General features: G+C 43.8%; 1 protein-coding gene across 1 annotated transcript in view; it reads right to left on the minus strand.

Moving 5' to 3' along the window:
* LOC145399106 (low affinity immunoglobulin epsilon Fc receptor-like) overlaps window positions 1-21287 on the minus strand; it is a 59614-nt gene that overhangs the window by 25023 nt on the left and 13304 nt on the right. The window contains exon 2 of the mRNA XM_080271851.1: window positions 1527-1701. Coding sequence (XP_080127977.1) covers window positions 1527-1701 — 175 coding nt within the window. The remainder of the gene's footprint in view (window positions 1-1526; window positions 1702-21287) is intronic.

Below are 21287 nucleotides of genomic sequence, written 5' to 3' on the forward strand. Positions count from 1 at the left end.
TTTAGGCCACTTATGGACCCCAGTGAACAATTTCTTGGGGATTGACCATTGTTTCTGACCAAAATCGAAAGTTTTAGCAAAAAAAATTTGGGTCCAAAAATGGTCAGGATTGGGGGGTTCCAGTGGTGAAAAAGTGGTCGGGACGGGGCGGGTTAACACAAACTGCTGGCATGGCAGACAGTACGGAAGCACGTGAATGGATGAGTTAGGATAACATTATTTATAGCTTACTCTTGTCATCGCTTGACGACTTTACCCAGTTTAGGAGGGACTTTTCGAAGTGGGGAAGTTAGATACATAGCGTTCATGAACCCATTCACCATGACAGATCTTTCCCCGGATGAATAAAATATGGAGGTGAGAACACACTAGAACAAAGACGTAATCAGATTCAAACGGTTTGTCTCTTCAGCCCGAGAACGATTTTTTAAATTAATTATCTCCTGCCTTTACCAAGACTAGGTGATATACTTTGTGTGTGGGGGGGGGTGGCTGGGTGAGTGTGTTGCAAAAAATATCTTGAAAAGTTGTGGAAGCATTTTTACCAAACCTTCAGAAAACGGGAACCACGTGGATGTGCAGGAGCCTATTACTTTTGGTGAAAATTTGATCAAAGACGACCGAATGCCAGCCGCCATATTTTTTTAATTATATGGATTGCCTTTTTGTGAATCGCAGTGATTAAATTCCGTAGAGTTTTGCCAATTATTATCGCCCGCTATTAGCAAGGTGAGGCATTATAGTTTAATGTGTGTGTGTGTGTGTGTGTGTGTGTGTGTGTGTGTGTGTGTGTGCATCTGTTGCCAAAATATCTTACCTTCAAATTTGGTTTGTGAGTAGCATGTACCTTAGCCAACAACATATTTTCGCGGACGATTAGCATTCGACCCCCGAATGCTTTTGTTTCATTCTCAGACGATTTAATCCAGCTTAAAAGATAGCCTTCAAGGCGATGGGGTTACCAGAGCCTGTTTTTTACTTGTTCTCCATGATCGGCTCTGTCATCAGCTGCATAGTATTATCTAAACACAACATGAACAAAATATATAAAGACGTCCTTGGAGTGATGAGGTTAACCAACCGAATATGACTACGTCTTATCTCAAGTTTATTCTTGCTACTTCTTGATTTTTTCAAACTTATGGGAGATATCTGTCGCTGTAGAAGGTAGTGAACATCTATAATTAATTCCATTGGTTCAGAAAGTCACTCCTGAGCTTATTCGTCTGAAGGTAGATATAAAGATGTCATCGTGCTGAAGGGGTCCCAGCCGTATCCTGCTACCTGAGAATGTCCTGCTCCTGGTCGGACACTTGCCAACACCAGACGACTTTACTCAGCAATGTTACTGTCTTCAAGAGGCTAAGTTCCATTACTTGAGATAATGTCTTTTTCACGCTTAGACTACATGTATGCCAGATGGCTGCCCAGTTGTTTTAATGTATCGAGTAAAGTCGTTTGAAATTAACAAGAATGCAAGAGAAAGAGAGAGAGAGAGAGAGAGAGAGAGAGAAAAGACGTATTACCTTTTACAATATCCTGTTCACTTTGAGACTCGATATATAACAGATGGCTGCCCCGTTTCCTGCAAGCATGCCATGCCTGCCACCATGCAGCTGGGCCCTCACTCACATACAGACACAGCGATTCCTCCTTCACCCAGTCCTCCGGGCAGTCTGTCACGTTACCCTCCCTTACGCCCTGCCGCGAGTTAAATCAATTTGTAACTCTGGTCTTGCACAGACAGACAGACTGGGACACGTCACAAGCTGGAACTCTGAAAAACTCCATATTAAAACTGTGTGTACGTACACTGATAGTACTGTTAATTACACAAGTACTGAAAGCTGTACTTCAAATATAAGGAAATGAGAAACCTGCACAAAGTCAACAGCAGCAAAGGGGTAAAGAATGTATGGAATCGGCTAGCACACCCCATCTTTTAGGAGCGGATTTTGCAAGGATGGTAATGTGATCTTTCCATGATAGGTCCCAAGAGAAAGAAACCAGAGGATACTGAGCAATGCCGAAGTACTGATATGTGTATTGTTTATTCTTAAAGAATATTCCTTTGACAGTTTTTTGTGAGTCAAAAGATGCAGACTTTGAATATCTGGTGCAATTAAACTAGCCATTTTTTTTTTTTTACCCCACTCGGATGTAACAACTAAGTGAGAAACTCGGTGTTCCATAGCCTCACCTCGAAACTGCTGAAATAATTGTTGTGATGGGCACTAAGAGAATTGGGTGAAAATGTGAAGGGTGGACTCATCAATGTTTCAGTAGGCAAAGCTAGACGTGCAGCTCGGAAAGTCATTGGTGAATAGAAAGAAGAGGACTGGTCAGAGGGCAAGTTGGAAATTAACCCATCGCATGCCAGTGCCATTTTAAAACGGTCTGACATAATGCCGCAGCCAGTGCCAGTGCCGTTTTAAAACGGTCTAAAATATAAATCTTCACTGTGACCGCTTTTTTCAAGATTCGCGGGTAAAAATTGGCAGGCATGTAAGGTAACTGTTCCTCTACCATCCCCCTGGCTGTCAAGGCCATACGCTCACTCGCTCCCCCCCTCATGCTTGCTCTGGCTCACTCCACCTGTGTTCCTCACCCAGTGCTGTACATAGTGAAGGCATTTTGTAAATATTTTCATGTCAGTGTAAGTTTTAAATATTTTCTTGTAAGTATAAGGACTAAATAGTGAAGTCAAGTTGTAAATACCTTCTTGTAAGTGCCAGGACTGTACATAATGAAGTCAGGTTTTACCTATCTACAAGTAAGTGTAAGATATTGCATTCACAGTGAGAAAGACATGCAAATTGTGATAGATGCTGAAGTAATAAGTAATCAGAAAAGTGTACTGAACATTGCTATACCTTCCCAGCATAAATACCTGAGTATACCTTATATAGAAAACGGCTTTCTCTCACGTACGTGGTGAGCATGAGAGAACGGCTATACCTGTAAATGCAGGAGTCAATAAAACTCATTTCCGAGCCTCGGTGAGCATTTTAATGGCGAAATTCGTTGTTTCCGCATCAAAATCTATCATTTTAGCCAAAAAAAAAAAGGCCCAAAAATGCCCGGCACTGGAGTGACCCATAAGGCTAAAAATAGCTGGCACACGGTGGGTTAAAGATTTGAGCTGGACTCAGTTGAAAGCCTGTGAGATGTGAAGTGGGGAGGCAGACATTTCACGGATCCCACAAGGAGATTTAGTGTGGCAGAAACTTATTTTTAAAAAGATGATGAACAAACAATGAAAACAAATTGAATGCAGGTAGAAAAATAGCCATACACCAGATCTGAGGTATCCTCCATTCAGAAAAATCTATAACAGTACGACATGAATTCCTGAAGGTTGAAGCTAGGGGGGAACTTGATACGGGGAAGCGTATTCCACTGAGAAACTGTTTGAGGAATAATGTTATTCTAATACAGAGAAGTTCTGGAATATGGCAGTGTGACTCTCAAGTCATGAGCGCTACCAGATGCACAGGAAGCACAAGGGAAGGCGTGGAGAGGTGGCACAATGGATACAACATTATATGAGCATTTACCATCAAAGGATCTATTAAATGATGCAAGAGGGGTAACATTCCTTTTTACTTGTAGGGGAGGTAGTTCATTTGTAATTAAGGGGTTATTTACTCTTACTTGTCCCCGCCGTGGAGAAGCTGGGGGATGGGTAATGTTTTCACTCGGTTTGTCTGTTTGTTTGTCTGTATGTTAACAACTTTACGCAAAAACTGCAGGTGTGATTTTCACTAAAATTACAGGGATGATGGGCAATAACCTTCTGATCACCTGATCAAATTTTGGGCCAAATTCGGTAAAGGCCCAGGCTGTAGGCCCAAAAAATGTATTAAAAAAAAAAAAAAGTAAAAACATAGTTTTTTTTTTTTGTCATAACTCCTTTCAAATTCGTGTAACTTGCAATACTTTGGTAATAGAAACTCCGTGTACAAACAGCTAGATAAGGAGTTTATTACGAGCTCACAGTAAAACAGTCTACCCGACCAGGCTGCCTGATATCAACTGATGCAATAACGCCGTCTTCAGGCGTGGGAAAGCATGCTGACCTAGCAAATTTAGTGGGGGCATGTATGCATTGGGGGGGGACATATATACATCGGGGGTAGACATATTGTGGAGGGGGTACACTACTCCCCTGGGTAGCTGAGATGGTGTCTCCTGACACCGGGAGTTAAATGGTGGGTGATGATAGTAGGAAGGCAGGACCGGGGAGGTTTGTACAAGGGATAAGTATGATACAGGGGCAGTAGGGGAGACATGGCTATGTTGAGGGGAGGGAATTAGAACGATATATACAGATGAGATATACAAGGATTAATAGGTACAAGTCCAGTAAGGGACGAAGGTACATATAAACATAATGGGAATTACATAATAATAGTTTGATACATGATAAACAAGGAGTAGATATGCGAGTTCTATTGTTGTTCTTCTTTCTTTTTTTTTTCTTTTTTTTGTGGATTTTCTGTAGGATACACTGTCACTGAGTAATGCATGAAAGAAATACCATCATTTTCTAGTAGGCAGAGTGCTGTTCACAGTTTGGGTAAGTGTTAGATGGCAATGGTAGTCACGGAATGCGAGGGCACGAAGTACGGGGAGTTTCTACGTCGTGTGTAGGGCGTACTATGCCTGTAGCGACTCCGATTTCCGGGAGTCGACGTTCCATTTTTCTGACACAACAATGCACTGCACAGATGATGAGTAGAAAACCTATGAAAGCGATAACCACAGGGGGAAACACAACTGTTGGATGAACCCATGAACGGCTGAAGGCCAGAGAAAATTGATCCATAAGGAAATCACTGTCATTGAGGAAGGTGAGCATGCGCAAGTGAGGGGAGGTGATGGTAATGTTGGCAGATGGTAGGGTTGAAGGCATGTCGATTGGTTGAAAGATGTCATAGGAGTGTTTACGAACAGCTTGGTGATAGTGAGTGGCGTAAGTGATGACGGACTCTGATTTGACAGTACAATAGTCAGATGTTTTGGAGAGACCACTAGCGGAGACGGAGCGAACGGAAGAACCAGGACACATGATTGTGACAGAGATGGGAACAGCAAAGAAGAAATACTGGACATGGCTGAGGTGAGCATGGTGGACCGGGAGGGCAGGAGCTGGGACAAAAGAACAGGCCGAGTAGATGGAATGGTTGCGACCTAAAGCAGACTCACAGGGTGTAGCACTGCTAGGGAAGATAGCGAAAAGGTGGGCAGCACAGAGACGAGAGGTCGGAGTAAGGGAGGAACATTGCTGGAGGTCTGTGGAAGAAAGGAAGGCAACGGAAAGATGATCATGGGACAGGAGGAAATATTCTGAAGGAACAGAGACCTGTAGCAAGGAATTGTTGAGGCGGAAAGGGAAGGGAATGATGTGGAAAAGGTTAAAGGTTATGGCAGAACGGAGAGGAATATGGACGACGACGTATGTAGTGAGAAGAGTGGCGTCGAGAACAGGATAATAATATTCAAGGGAGGAGTAAGGGAGGACTGGGGAGAGACCGAAGGTGGAGTGAGCCCATTCCAGGACAGAACGGAGAGCTGAGACAGGTACTAAGTCGGCAGTGACACGTCCATTGATAGCATCGACCAGGATACGAACCAAGGTAGAGACTTGAGACAGGAGAGAGTCAACGGCTAGTTGGAGAATATCCATGGTGAGTTTGAGGTAGAAGAAGAAAATGTGTCAATGAGCTGAGTGAATCTGGTACTTATGTAGTGCAATGGCCAGGAGAGTGGGAGGAAAAAGATATAGAGATACTCATTCGGGTTGTGTGTCCCCATGAGGGCCGTGAGATGGTTCCTGATGCCGTGGAGCTGGCGTGCGTAGGCAGGTAGGGCAATGGCTACGTCGGCCAGGGGCGCAAGATCGTAGCGCAAAGAGGCGATGTTGTCGATAAGCAGTACCTCGCCTCCCGAGCCGACCAAGGCCCCGGGACGTACTCCACCATCGTCCTGACCTGACCCAGACCCCAGGAGGGTCAACACTGCCAGCAGGGAGATCGCTAACATCGTACCTAGAAAATCAGGGTAGAGTTAATGGGGGAGGTCGTGAAGAGGGTGATGGGCAGAGCGCAGTTTGGACCGATAGTGATTGATTGATGAATGAGCAGGTGGAGATGGAGAGGAAGGAGACTGAGGGATAGGTGGAGACAAAATAGTCTGAGGGATGGGAGGAGGGGAAGAGGGGGCAGGAGGTTGTGTAAGTGACTCTTCCAACACGAGGCCACGGGGTGCTCGCTTTAAGTCATCGACGTGGACCCATCTGGTGTCCCTAGTGGACAGGTCCTGGAGGTGAAATTTGTTACCTTGTTGAGTGAGGACGCGGTAGGGCCCTGTAAATTTGTCATCCAACTTAGAGGAACGCGTATGGGAATGAGCAAAGACAAGATCGCCTACACTGATAGTGATAGGAGAGGCGGACTTATGTTGGCGCTGCAGCATGTCCTCCTGAGAGGAAGCCAAAGTGGATTGGACATACTGGTGGATTGTCTGGAAGTTGGCCAATTTTAGTTTAACATAATCATCCATGTTGTAGATGGGTTCTGGCTTTGAGGATAAGAGAGAGTATGGGAGGTCCTTGTCAAAACCAAAGAGGACGAAGAAGGGAGATTCAGCAATGGATGCATTGATGGAACTATTGATGGAGGATGCCACTTGGGGAATCCAGTCATCCCAGGACGAACTATGGGAGCCTAGATGTCTGAGGCACTCTAAGATTTTACGGTTGTGGCGTTCTACAAGGCCATTGGAAGCCGGATGGTTAGGCACGACATTACACCTACTGATATGAAAGTGGCGACAGATCTCATCGAGAAGGCTATTGTTGAACTCTGTACCGTTGTCAGTAAGAATGGTATGAGGGGTACTGAACGGGCAAATTACGTGATCTACAAGGGCACGTGCAACGTTCTTCGCGGTCTTGTCGGAGAGGGGTACGAGGACACAGTAGCGGGAGAAGTGGTCGACCGCTACGAACAAGTACTCAGCGCCAGATTCTGTGAGAGGTAGTTTTAAGAGATCGATTGAGACAGTTTCCCATGGTCGTGACGGGATAGGGTATTGTAAGAGAGGTGCTGGTAAGCCGGTTGATCCTTTGTGGCGGTGGCAGGAGAGGCAAGAGTCACAGTGGGCATTGATATCACGGCGCATGGTTGGCCAATAGTATTTGAGACGTGCTTGGCGCAAGCATCGGTCTTTACCTGGATGGGAAGCTTGAGGAGTATTATGAACAATATGAAGAACCTTTGGTATCAGGGCAGTGGGGACAACAAGTTGGCGTACTTTGCGATTGGGCATATCTTTGCCTGTTAGCAGTGTTTTCCTGTAGAAGAGATCATCATCTAGCATGAACTCATCTAGTGATACTGGCAGAGTAGGTAAGGTCGAGGCATCGCCAGATTCTAGGAAATAAATGACTTTGGACCACATGGGGTCTTGGCATTGAAAGTTTCGAACAACGTCTGATGTTAGTGTAGTGTTTTCAGTTACTTCAGGCTGCAGTGATGTTATAGCTGCTGCTACGTGACGTGAGAGTGCGTCTGCGACTACATTCAACTTGCCTGGTACATATTGAAAAGTGGGATTAAAGTCCTGGATGATGATAGACCATCTAGCTAGTCTACCTGTTAGGTTGCGATTCTTGAACAAATCACATAGTGGAAGGTGGTCTGTTTGGATATGCACTGGATAACCATAGACTATATCTCTGAAATGTTTCAAGGACCAGATTACCGCTAGCACTTCGAGATCTGTGACACTGTAGTTACATTCAGCGGTTGTAAGGGTGCGACTAGCATACGCTATTACGCGCTTCCTTGATGCGTCATCGAGTTGCATCAAAACGGCACCAAGTCCAGTGCCTGAGGCGTCTGTGCAGAGAAGGAAGGGTGTGGTATAATCAGGGAATGCTAGAATAAGGGCATTTACAAGAGCTGTCTTTAGCTTTTGGAAAGCCTGTGACTGGTCGTTAGTCCAAACAAAGGGCACATTCTGCTTGAGTAAGTGGGTCAGAGGAGCGGCGATCTGCGCATAATTCCGGACGTAGCGATGATAATAGCCACTGAGGCCCAGGAAACTTCGTACAGCGTCGGTAGTGGTAGGTTCTGGGAAGTTAATGATCGCCTTAGTTTTATCCTCATTAGTATGAATGCCTTGTGCATCTACGACATGGCCTAGGAATTTGATTTTATTTCGCAGGAAGTCACATTTACTGAGATTGATTTTCAGGCCTGTGAGCTGGAGGCATTCAAAGACTTGCTGGAGTTTGGTAAAATGATCAGGGATGGATTGACTCACAACAATGATATCATCTAGGTAAGCAAAAAGAGAGTGTCCCATCATGCCGCTGAAGACTGAATGGATAAGTCGCATGAACACGGAAGGAGCATTTCTCAGACCAAAAGGGAGTCTCTTAAACTGAAAATGTCTGGAAGGGGTGCTAAAGGCTATGACTGGGTGAGAGGACTCTTCCATTTCGACCTGCCAGTACCCGCTGAGGAGGTCTAAAGATGAAAAGACTACGTTCTTGTCACCAAGGGATTCTAGCAAATCAGTGAGGACAGGTAGCGGGAAACGGTCTGGAACGGTGACAGAATTGACCTTACGATAGTCGACTACTGGTGTAAGGTTGCCGTCCTTCTTTGGTACTAAGAAAAGTGGGCTATTCCATGGACTGACGGAGGGTTCAATAATGTCCTGGTCTAACATGTTCTGTACCATTTGATCTGTTTTCTTTCTCTGGCTGTGAGGCAATCGATACGCTGGTATGTAAATCGGCTGAGTTCCTGGGAGTAGTTCAATCGTATGTTTGACAAGGTCTGTTCTACCCATCGGTTCACCGGGTAAGGCAACCACGTTTCTGTACGAGGTCAGAAGGTCGAGGAGTTGAGGCGTATGTTCTGGGAAATCTGTGCAAGTGAGATGTGAGAGCATATCGGGTGAATGCGTCGGCGCAGATCCCGTAGAGTTAATAGTACAGACACCAATTGGCGTATCATCAGTCTGAATAGTAGGAACTGAGGAATCCTGGCACACCTTTACGGCCGCTGGGTATACATAACAATGAGAGAATGGAATATACTAGGTGTGAAAATATGAATGAAGGTGCGGGCATGGATGGAGTAAATAAAATGCGACGGATGAGATGGATAATAAATAACGTAGGTGAAGATGAAAACGGGGTAATGGAAATGAGATGGAATATTTACAATAACCAATCTGTAGAGAAAATCGAGGATAATCTCTAGAGAAAGGAAAGATATACTATAGTTACACAGTAGAAACGGGAGTGTCGAGATGTATGACGTGCAGGGCGGCTGGGCGTAGCTGGGCTGGGGCGAGGCGGGGCGAGGCGGGGCGACGGTGCGGGACGGGGCTGGGCGGGGCGGGGCGGGGCGACGGGGTAGAGACAGTTGGGCGGAGAGGAGAAGAGACGCCGCGATGAATCTCCGGCAGGGAGTGGCGGTCTTAGGAGGCTCTGTAATGCAGACCAGATGCGGGCGATGTCGGAGGCCGGTGGTGGGTGGTGAGGCAGATGTCGGCGCAAGGCAGGTGTAGAGCTGGTGAGTTGCAAATGCAGAGAATGGTGGTGGGCAGGCAGCGGGCAGACAGTGATAAGTGGCACTGTGGGGGCAGGAGCTATGATGAGTCCGGAACAGGTGCTGGGAACAGGTGCAACAGGTGCGTAGGTCGGCGACGGCGACACATGCGGTCAGGAACAAGGCGTATGGGTGCGGTGGTTTGAGAGGTGAGCACTGGTGAGAAAAACGGTACACTCGAAAAGCACAGCCAAGGTATAGAGGCATGGAGGAGGGGCGAGGCTGGCAGATGCGAGGCGTCGTGTATCTCGTTGTATCACTAAAAATCCAAGGAGGCGGTCAGAAAGTGATATTTCAAAACACCGCTGCTACCAAATGTAACTTGCAATACTTTGGTGATAGAAACTCCGTGTACAAACAGCTAGATAAAGAGATTATTACGAGCTCACAGTAAAACAGTCTACCCGACCAGGCTGCCTGATATCAACTGATGCAATAACGCCGTCTTCAGGCGTGGGAAAGCATGCTGACCTAGCAAATTTAGTGTGGGCATGTAGGCATTGGGGGGGGACATATATACATCGGGGGTAGACATATTGTGGAAGGGGTACATTCGTCATATTGACATGAAATGAAAGGAAGGCAATGATTGATTATGTGTGTGTGGATGAAAGGATGTGAAGATGTGTAATGGATGCAAGAGTTTATAGAGGCTGGGGGAGTGGACTTTCTGACCATTACTTGGTGGTGGCCAGAATTAGAATTCAAGTAAGATGGAGGAATAGAAAAAGGGAAAGACGAGAGGAAGGAGTAGTTGCATGGAGAGTGGAAAGGTTACAAGAGGATGAGAAAAAGGCAGAGTATAAGAGAGAAGTGGAGGAACGATTGGGCAAATAAGAATTGGAGCAGATGGGAGACGTGGAAGGTGTGTGTAGGATATTTACAGAAGAAATATGTGCAGCATGTGATGTGGTGTGTGGAAGGAAGAGAAGATGGAGGGGGGTGCAAGGAACAGCGTGGTGAACTGAAGGGGTGAGACAGGCTGTGGCACAAAAGAAGAAAGAATACAATGAATGGATGAGAAATAGGGCCGTGGAAGAAGTTGAGAGGCGGAAGAGAGAGTTATATATATGTAGAAAGAAAGAGAGAGGTGAAAAGATTAGTAAGAGAGAGTAAGAAGAGAGTGGATGAGGAATTTGGAAGGAATTTGAGTGTAAAGTGGAGGGACTGTAAGAAAATGTTCTGGAAAGAGGTGAAAAGAGTAAGATAGGGTGGAAGTGAAATTAGCAGGGGAGTGAAAGATAAAAATGGTAGATTACTAGTGGAGAAGGGAGAAAAAGTGAGCAGATGAAGAGAGCACTTTAAGGAATTGTTGAACATAGAGGATGGAAGTAATACGAGTATAAGTGGCTGGGGAATGGCTGGGAGAAGGAGAGAGGTGAGAAGACAGGAAGAAATCAGTAGGAGAGAAGTTGTGGAAGCAATGAAAAAAGTTAAATTGGGGAAAGCCCCAGGAATTGATGGAGTGTGTGGTGAAATGCTGAAGCATGGGGGAGAGATAGCAGTAGAATGGATGTGGAAGATGTGTAGATTGGCTTGGGAGGAAGGTAGAGTCCCAGAGGATTGGAAGTCGGGTATAATTATTCCCTTGTACAAAGGAAAAGGGGAAAAAGAAGTGTGTGGTAATCATAGGGGCATTTGTCTTCTTAGTGTAGTAGGAAAAGTGTATGGTTGGATACTTATTGACAGAGTTAGAGAAAGAACAGAGAAATTAGTTGGAGAAGAACAGGGAGGCTTTAGGAATGGAAGAGGTTGTGTAGATCAGATATTCATTCTTAGATCTTTAGTGGAAAAGTTTCTAGAGAAGGGAAAGAAGTTGTATGCGGCTTTCATGGATTTGGAGAAAGCATATGACAGGGTGGATAGACAAGGATTGTGGAAAGTGTTAAGAATATATGGAGTAAATGGGAAGTTGTTGAATGCTGTGAAGAGTATGTACGATGGTGCAAAGGCTGCAGTGCGTGTGGATGGTGAACTAAGTGAATTTTTCTCTTTGAAGGTTGGGTTGAAACAGGGATGTGTCATGTCTCCATGGTTGTTCAATCTGTACATGGATGGGGTAATAAAAGAGGTACAAGGTAGGGTAGTGGATGTTGGAGTGGCCCTGGTGAGAGAGGACAGTGTTTGGAAACTCCCTGTACTGTTGTTTGCAGATGATACTGTGTTGTTGAGTGAAGACGAAGGGGAGCTGCAAGGCTTGGTGGATGAGTTTGGGAGAGTGTGTAAGAAACGGAATCTAAACGTGAATGTAGCGAAGAGTAAAGTGATGGTCTTTGAAAGAGGTGAAGTCAGTGAATGGACAGCGAGGTTGGATGGTGAGGAATTGGAAAATGTGAGTACGTTTAAGTATTTGGGTAGTGTGATGAGTAAGGATGGAGGTTTGGAGGGTGAAGTGCTTGAAAGGGTACAGCAGGGAAGAAAGGTTGCTGGTTCTTTGAAAGCAGTGATACGAAACAGGGAAGTGAGCATGGAAGTGAAAAAGTTACTACATGACAGTATTGTGATACCAACTCTAACGTATGGAAGTGAAGCTTGGACGTTGTTGGAAGGACACAAGTCAAGAGTGAGAGCAGTGGAAATGAGTTATTTAAGAGGAGCCTGTGGAGTCACATGGAGAGACAGGCTGACGAATGAGGATATAAAGGAGCGTTGTTGTGTGGATGTGGATGTGATAGGAAGCGTTATGAGGAACACACTGAGGTGGTTTGGCCATGTGGAGAGGATGGAGGGTGAAAGACTGACGAAGAGAGTGTATGTGAGTAAGGTGGAGGGGGGAAGAGGGAGGGGGAGGCCGAGGATGAGATGGAGGGATGGGGTGGAGAGGTATATGAGAGAGGGGGGTGTGAGTTGGGAGCAGGGCAGTGAAATGGCAGGGGACAGGGCGACTTGGAGGCGATTTGTTTGTGGCCACCCCAAACGGGATTGAGGCGCCTGGCAATAGAGAGATAGGTAGACATGAAACCAAAACCTAAAGATGCATCTTTCAAAATCTGCATCCTAGAACATGCCTCATTTCATCACGGAGGTCAACCTCATGTCAGCTGTAGAGGGATCAATGTCTGGTGGGTCGGGCTTTAAATTTCAAATGGGCATAAAATCGTAAATTTTCACTCGATTTACTCCAAATTTAATATGTGACATCTATGACTAGATATCCTGCTGTGTTAATATGTCAGCACTAAAATGACTGTTGGGGAAGGGTTTGCCGTACTTTGGCACCGTTTCTTGTTCTTATAGCTTTTTTTAGATTTTGTCGAGTTGTTTCAGTGCATCTTTCCCACATCTACTTCACCAGAGTGAACAATATCCGAGCTGAGAGCATGCACAACCCCTGTAGAATAGAGCTAACTGCTCGTCAGGGAAGAAGTTACGAACTTTGTACAATGTTCCAAGTTTCTTTGAGGCGGTTATAGCAAGGCTCCCGGCCTTTGGTTCTTTCTTCCTTGCATTTAAAAAAAAAAAAAATGATCTAACATGAGAGGCCCAACTGAGGGTAATGTTAAATGAAATACCGAGAATTTCAATTCTGTTAGCGGTAGGAATATTGGTTGCATTGAAGGTAATGTCTTAGTTAACTAGATAAATTTAGTTTTCCTGAAGATAAATTAAGTAATATTATTTGTACCTATTGAATTGTTTTTTCAGATAAGTCTTCATTTATGAAGATTGCTGTGATGAGTTGCAGATAAATGTTTTAAAATTTTATGACTGGGGAGTTAAGTGTAAAGGAATTGTGAATTACTGAGTCATCATCATATGCATTAATGGTATTATGGGTCACAGACAAGTGATCATTAGAATGAATTAGGACAAGGATTGCAGCCAAAACTTATCCTTGTGGCAGACCGACTAATAGTAAATTTTTTGTTTCACTAGCTTGGCTGAAGACATGGTTCATGTGGGGGCACCCCCAACACCGAATATGTTTTTATATCTGCTAATAGTAAAAAAAATTTCATTATTTTAGGTCACTTTAGGGTTCTGAGTTTCTTAGTTCATTTATGACACTTCTGAAGAAACCAGAAGCAACATTTATCCACCGCTGTTGCGTCTGAAGTGAACGTCAAGGCTAGTCATTGTGGCACTGAAAAACTTAGTCACGTATTACGTCGGTCATTGGGTTTCCTTGTGCTAGATAATGACGGGAACCATTTTGTCAGTTACATTGTTCTGTTACGATATAGATTACCGTCAAAAATTTCGGGTAATATTTCATCATATTATGACATTTCCGAAATGTCAAGCATAAGTCCGGATCATTTTATGGACCTGGGTAGGCTACATGCTGTACAGTGCTTTAAAATGATGACAGCATTTATTAAAATAACTTCCACAGTTTTATTAAAAAGCCAAAATATCATAGAAATGTAGCCTACGTCAACATATATTTCACCATGAACGCAAACCTAAAATGCTCCTGGGGTGTAAGTATTCAAAAAATTTTAGGGTAATTTCACAATATGAATAGACGTTATGAATATAGAAAAATAAAATTATCGTTGACAAAGCTCAGACCACAGAACAAATTTTTCGTCATTATTATTATATGAGTCTGGGTACGTTCGGGACGCCCAAAGGTCATTGTACAGTTACCCACAAAAGTCGCGTCCTTTTTTCGAACCCCATAAATGTGCGAGCAGGTTTGTCGATGCTGTAGGGAGACTCACGCATATCTGGCAAGAGTGTCAGTGGGGGTTGGAGGTATCGGGGATGGAGAGCGTGGTGCAGTAGTGGGCGAGTTGTATGCTACAGTCGTTATATTATTGTGTAACTTTTCCTGCTCTTGGCTTGACTGCTTTATACAAACAATGGAGATGGAGAGGACTAATGAAAACTAATATACATTTCATGCTAAAACAGACATGCAGCTTCTAAAAAATCGGGTTGAGCTGCGACAGGGATGTTCCTGCTGCCCTCTCTACACACAACCCGTCTGCTATAATACTGCCTTCATCCTCTCCTTGCTATTGTTCAAAGTCAGATCATTAGATAAATAGCACGGATATGTCTATGTCATATACAATCCTTGGTCTTCATTTTCTTTATAAAACAAAAATGCACCGGGTCTGTTCCCGCGTTTAGACTCCTTACCATCACTAACCTCCACTATTTCTGGTTATTAAGTGGTTTAACACCTACTGTAATGGTTGCAGATGTCGCCACACAAGAAAGTTCTGCCACATCGTCTCATATTAAAGACATGTGAACCGACAAGGCAATGTTTTCTTTGTTCTGTTATTATGTCGTAATGTTTTGTCGACTATGTGCCATACAGCTGACCAAGGAAAAGGAGACAGTTGATGGCAGACAAAGCATTGACAGGCAATGGCAGCTCAGCATTATCTAACCACCGAAATAGAACTTTCTCTGAGCTCTCGAACGCAGTTGATTATAGATTCATATTCTTCAAGCTTCACGGCTCTACGAAGGCAACGACCTAGGTCTTCCTGTCGATACTTACAAATTTTTCATCCTAGCTCGCATGAGAGATGTTGTGTAGCTGAGTGAATCCTTGGTAACAATGTTGTCCAGTCACTGGCACTCGATCCACCACATCAGTTTCTTTATGCTTTGTGCACCCTTGCTAGTTAAAACCTGAGATCAGTGTTGTCTGTAAAGTTTTTACGAGAAACTAGATCAAGGAGAAGTGTTGGGTGACCAAACATAAACTTCTGTGCAATTAGTCTTAGTTGTAGAAAGCAGGACATGATGAAGACTCAGTGTATCAGCTTCTTTATGTGAATGTTTTTCTTTAAAACTGTGGCCATTAATCTTTGTGTCATACCTTAGGACTACTTTGGTACCGTAGCACATTTGATAAGTATTTCAGCAAGCATTTAGAACATCTATCTATTTATATATCTAGGCTGCTTCCCCCAAGGAAAGGGAGGTAGCCGAGACAGGACGACACACTCTCCATTTACTCATCCATTCAAACACATTCATTCGCATCTTAGCCCCAAAGGGGAGAACGGACAGATCCTCACCGCACCACACCGCACAAGGGTCAACTGTGCAATGCAATCAGTGACATTCGCAACAGGGCCCGACAGCAGAGCTGGTTTACCCCTGCCACATCATAACAGACTCATCCCCTTACCCTCACCTGACCTGAAATAGCTGATCAGACCAAATGCGGGAGAATATTCCCTCAGGGCTGCGTCATCACTTATTCATTCACAATTTCTCTCCATTTATTTCTGTCACGCACAGCCACTCTTCCTCGCTCAACAGACATCCCTCTCGCATCCAGCGCTCTCTTCACACTGTCCATCCATCCTATTCGTGGTCTTCCTCTCAGCCTTACACCTCTCACATCAGATCTAGTTATCTTTTTCACCAATCGCTCATTATCCATTCTCTCCATATGCCCAGACCATCGCAACACCCTCTGCTCAACTCTACCAGCCATCTCCCGAACAACTCCAGTTCTCCTTCGCACTTCATCATTCCGCACCCGATCCATATGCGTTGCTCCACACATACTTCTCAGACACCTCATTTCCATTACAATCAAACTTTTCCTCTCTGTTACACCCATATTCCATGTTTCAGCCCCATATAATGCAGTCGGTACCACAACACCTTCATACAGCCTTCTCTTTACATCCATTCTAAGTGAACGACATCTAAACACTTTTTTTATTCCTTCCAGCACCTTTCCTACTTCATTTATTCTAAACTTCACTTCTGCATCTATTCTTCCATCCACAGCAACATGTGACCCTAGATATTTAAAACACTCTACCTCCTCAAGCAACTCGCCATTCAAAACTATATTCATCCCCCTACCATCTACCAACCTCGTACACTTCATCACTTTACTCTTATTCTCATTTACTTTCAATTTCCTCCTTTCACACACCCTTCCAAACTCCTCTACCAACTGTCTCAATCTCTCCTCTGAATCAGCCACCAGTGCAGTATCATCTGCAAACAGCAGCTGCTTCAGATTCCACTCTCCACCATCAACATTCACCAGACTCAGACCTCCACATAAAACTCTTGCATTCACCTCCCTTACAACACCATCCATGTAAATATTAAACAACCAAGGCGACATCACACATCCCTGTCGCAGCCCCACTCTCACAGGAAACCAATCACTCACAGCATTTCCCTCTCTTACACACGCTCTACTAATTACATAAAAACTTTTCACCCCTTTTAGTAACCTACCATCAAATCCACACAATCTTAAAACAGTCCACAAAGTCTCCCTATCAATTCTATCATACGCTTTCTCTAAATCCATAAATGCCCAAAACACATCCTTGCCTTTCGCTAAATACTTTTCACACACTTGTCTCACCGCAAACACCTGATATATATATATATATATATATATATATATATAGAGAGAGAGAGAGAGAGAGAGAGAGAGAGAGAGAGAGAGAGAGACACACACACACAACTTTTTGAGCTGCCCTGATCCACTGTCTGACTTACTTCTTCATTCCTGCAACATTCGCTGTCTTTCCTCTAACTTTGTGTTGAACACCACCTCTCCTCCTCTAAACCTCACCTTCTCTTTCTTACCGAGACTCAGCTGTCTGAGGCAACTGACAGCAAACCCTTTTCTGTATCCCCCTACTTTCTCTATACACATTTCAAAGCCAAAGCTGGATGTTGTGTAAATGTACGCAACGACCTTAATTCTTCTGAATTCTCTACTCCCTGTCTTCGGCTCTCATGTCATTCTCTGACTAAATATATCTGCGCTGTTTACTTATCTCCTAATTCTACTGAGTATCAAAAAATCTTCGACTATCTTACTTCTACGATGGAACACATTCTATCCATTTCTCCTTTCTCTGAAATCTCCATTCTAGAAGATTTCAATCTTCACCACCATCTTTGAATCTCCTCTCCTTCACTGATCCACCTGGTGAACAAGCCTACACCTTTTCCATCCTTAATGACCTAGAGCAGCTTGTATAGCACCCTACCCGTACCCCTGACCGCCTTGGAGAGAGCTCCAACATACTTAACCTCTTCCTTACAACTAATCCTTCTGCTTACGCTGTTAATCTTTTCTTCTGTGGGGTTCCTCCGATCAGGGCCGGTCCTTCCTATACGCTCACTACGCTCAGGGCGTAGGGCCTCCAATCGATGGTGAGGCCTCCCGTCCTCAAGATGTGTATTAAAAAAAATAAATAATTCATCATCATCATCCGGACCTCCTTTCCCACCCTAGGGCAGGGTGAGGAGTAGCAATGTCCAGACAGCCCAAAATTGCCCAATCCAATGGGCCACGCTTCCATTCACTCATCATTCAAGCCCCCGGAATCCTGGCTCTATCGGATACGCCCAAAACATTCACCACGTTCTGTAGTTTCACATATCATATCCAACAGAGTCAATCCAGACGCTGCCACGTTAAAAAGGGGCGCCAAAAATCCCTGATCATGCATATCTCCTCACAAAATTCATCCAGCCAGCTCGATCTCCTATCAGTTCCCTAGCCTCACCGACTTCCAAACCTCTCTTCCTCACACATTCATCCAACATATCTCTCCACCTTCTCCTTGGCCTACCTCGCCTCCTCCCTCCTTCGAATTGGCTCAGATATACCTTCTTCACCACTCTATTGTTATCCATTCTCTTCACATGACCATATCATCTCAGTACACTCTCTTCAGTTCTGGTGTCCACCGACTTCCTCACTCCGCATCTTTCACGAATTACATTATTTCGTATCCTATCCACCCTCTGTATTCCACATACATTCCTCAGCAGTCCCATCTCCATTGCTCTTACTCTTGGCTTTTCATTTTCATACCACATCATAGTCTCACATCCATATGTTAAAGTTGGCACTAACACTCCTTCATGTAAGCCTCGTGCAGCTGCAACACTCATGCCTTTGTTTCTTATGAAGTAAGTCGAGAATGGTGCTAATATTGATTAATTGGTTCCACTTGCATGAACGTTGTATAAACAGTAATAACTGAATGATTGCAGGCAAAAACTTATATTAGTCTTTTTGAGCAACAAAAACTAGTGGTAGTTAGAAATTTGTTTACTGGGATTTAACATTAAATGCTGATGGCAATCCTGAGTGCTGCACTGCAGATCAGCCGAGTCGCTGACAGTGTTGCCACACGTACGATAATTATCGTATGTTTACGATAACATTGCCTCTGGAACGATGTACGATACCATTTTCTATTATCTTACGGTCGGTACGATAATTTTGGGTTGAAAGCTAGCATGGCGGTAAATTTTGTGGCCACATATTCCAATGCTGAATGTGAAAGAGTATTCAGCAAAGTTAATCTTCTCAAAACCAAGCTAAGAAGTAGGCCAAAAACCAAAATTGTAAATGGAGGTCTTCGTTCATCAGAACGCCTAAAAAATTCACGAGGGCCATGTGTCAGATTCACTCACTCGAAAGTTATGCTTGCACGCATAGCTAATCATGCACAGTTGTTCCACAGTTTGACAGATCAGGATCTTAAAGGCTGATATAATGGTGATCACTGAATAAAAATTTTAAATGGTCTTATGGAGTTATTATCTGCAAGAGTAAGCACATTTCTATGAATTATCTATTTAAGTTCTGTGAACTTCATTCTGGTGCTATACTCCACTTCACCGAGTCTGGCACCATCAGTGATGTCTTCAACACCTATAGCATTGATAAAACTCCCCATCACTGGAAATGTCTTTTTGTATTGCCTTTATATAGGTTTTCAAGGTAATGTAATATAGGCTCACCTAGTGCAGAGGATTTACATCAACAGTACAAGCGCTGAGGACATCACTGATGGTGCCAGACTCGGTGAAAATGAGAACAGTTTACCGGACGGCAACACATAATGTTGAGTGAAGGTGTGATGACTTGGATTACTTACACTGCATGTCTTGGTGTGATCCCAGAATTTTGTCTTCTTCTTACCTCATTTCACTTATACTTAACCCTGGCTATGGCTTCTAAGAAAGATACAAGTGTCAGTGGTGGTGTCAAGCTTAAACACCAGTCTATTCCAACAAAATCAAACCCCCTTGATTTTGGTTAATTGGTTCTCCATACTACCGCAAAGAATAACCCCCCTAATAACCAGATACAGTGGCGTACTAAGGGGGGGCAGGGGGGCGGCCCGACCCTGGTGAGAGCCACTGGGGGTGCCATTTAGCTGAATGGTAACTTTTTCATTTCACTTGCTGTCATTAGCATCAACAAAGAGCTAGAGAAGCATTTTAACTCTAATGATGTAATAGACGACTTCGCTTCAAGAAAATGCAGGAGGGTGAAAGTCTAAATTCATTGCTAAAATTCCTCGTGTAATAATAATAATATTCATTATCGCTCTTTATAGTATAACATTAGAATCTTCAAACTTTCTGTGGATTATGATTACTTATATATAATAGCCTACAGCGTTGTGGTGTAAATTTCAGAATTATTGCCGATTATAATAGTATTTTTACTGATGTTGCAGGTTTTGTTTCAATATTTTTGTTGCAACCTGTATGCCACTATTAAGCATTTTAGATATAAATTTTTCCTTTTCTAATAGTTGTAGTTCATAATCTTACAGTATATATATATATATATATATATATATATATATATATATATATATACGCTGAAGCCTTTTTGCCATTATGGAGTTATATGGCAATAGCCATTTCTGTTTTTATATATCTGTTTTTATATATCATTTCTGTTTTTATATATCTCCGATAGAGACAGGATTCCGGGGGCTTGAATGATGAGTGAATGGAAGCGTGGCCCATTGGTCTGGGCAAATTTGGGCTGTCTGTACGTTGCTACTCCTCACCCTGCCCTAGGGTGGGAAAGGAGGTCCGAATAATGATGATGATGATGATGATGATGATATATCTGAGTAATAATTACTTGTAAATTATAGCTTCAGACAAGGTATCATTATTTTATTTTTATTCAAAGAATTAAAGATTATGCAGTGCAAGTTATTTACTGTACATTGCTCAGGATAGGGGTAAAACTTGAGGGGTGAATATATAGGGTAGAGGGAGAAATGTAAATAAAGAGTGGGGGGGGGGGCGCCAAGAGAGATCCAGCGTAGGGCCTCAGAAAAGCTAGGACCGGCACTGCCTCCGATCATAACCTTATTACCTTAACCTGTCCTATTGCTCCGGTATGGCCTGTGGATCCTCCAAAGAAATGTCATCCGTGGCACTTTGGAGCTGCGGATTGGGAGGCCCTCAGGCAGTACTTCTTTGATTTTCCCTGGAATGATTATTGCTTCCGTGGCCGCGAGCCATCTGAGTGTGCCTTGCGCATTACGGAGGTTAATCTCTCGGGCATGGAAGCATCCCTTCCCAACTCATATCCTTTGACTAATGCAAGAAAGCCTTGGTTTAATCACGCTTGTTCTAATGCTGTCCGCAACAAGGAGAGGGCCTATAAAAGGTTCCGGAGCCAACCCACCCCTGAATTACATCTTTTTTATGTTTCTGCTCGGAATCGTGCTAAGTCTGTTCTTCACTCTGCTAAAAATAATTTCATCCATACCAAACGCTCTCAACACTCCAACTTCAATTCTTCCCGCTCGTTCTGGCACCTTACCCAAAACCATTCTAACAACTTTACCTCATCATCCTTCCCTTCTCTTTTCTACTCTGATGGCTCTGCAGCTATCTCTTCTACTGATAAAGTAGATCTCT

The sequence above is a fragment of the Coenobita brevimanus genome, chromosome 47 (assembly GCF_032717465.1).
Source record: "Coenobita brevimanus isolate Jiangsu-jjx chromosome 47, ASM3271746v2, whole genome shotgun sequence".
NCBI lineage: Eukaryota > Metazoa > Arthropoda > Malacostraca > Decapoda > Coenobitidae > Coenobita > Coenobita brevimanus.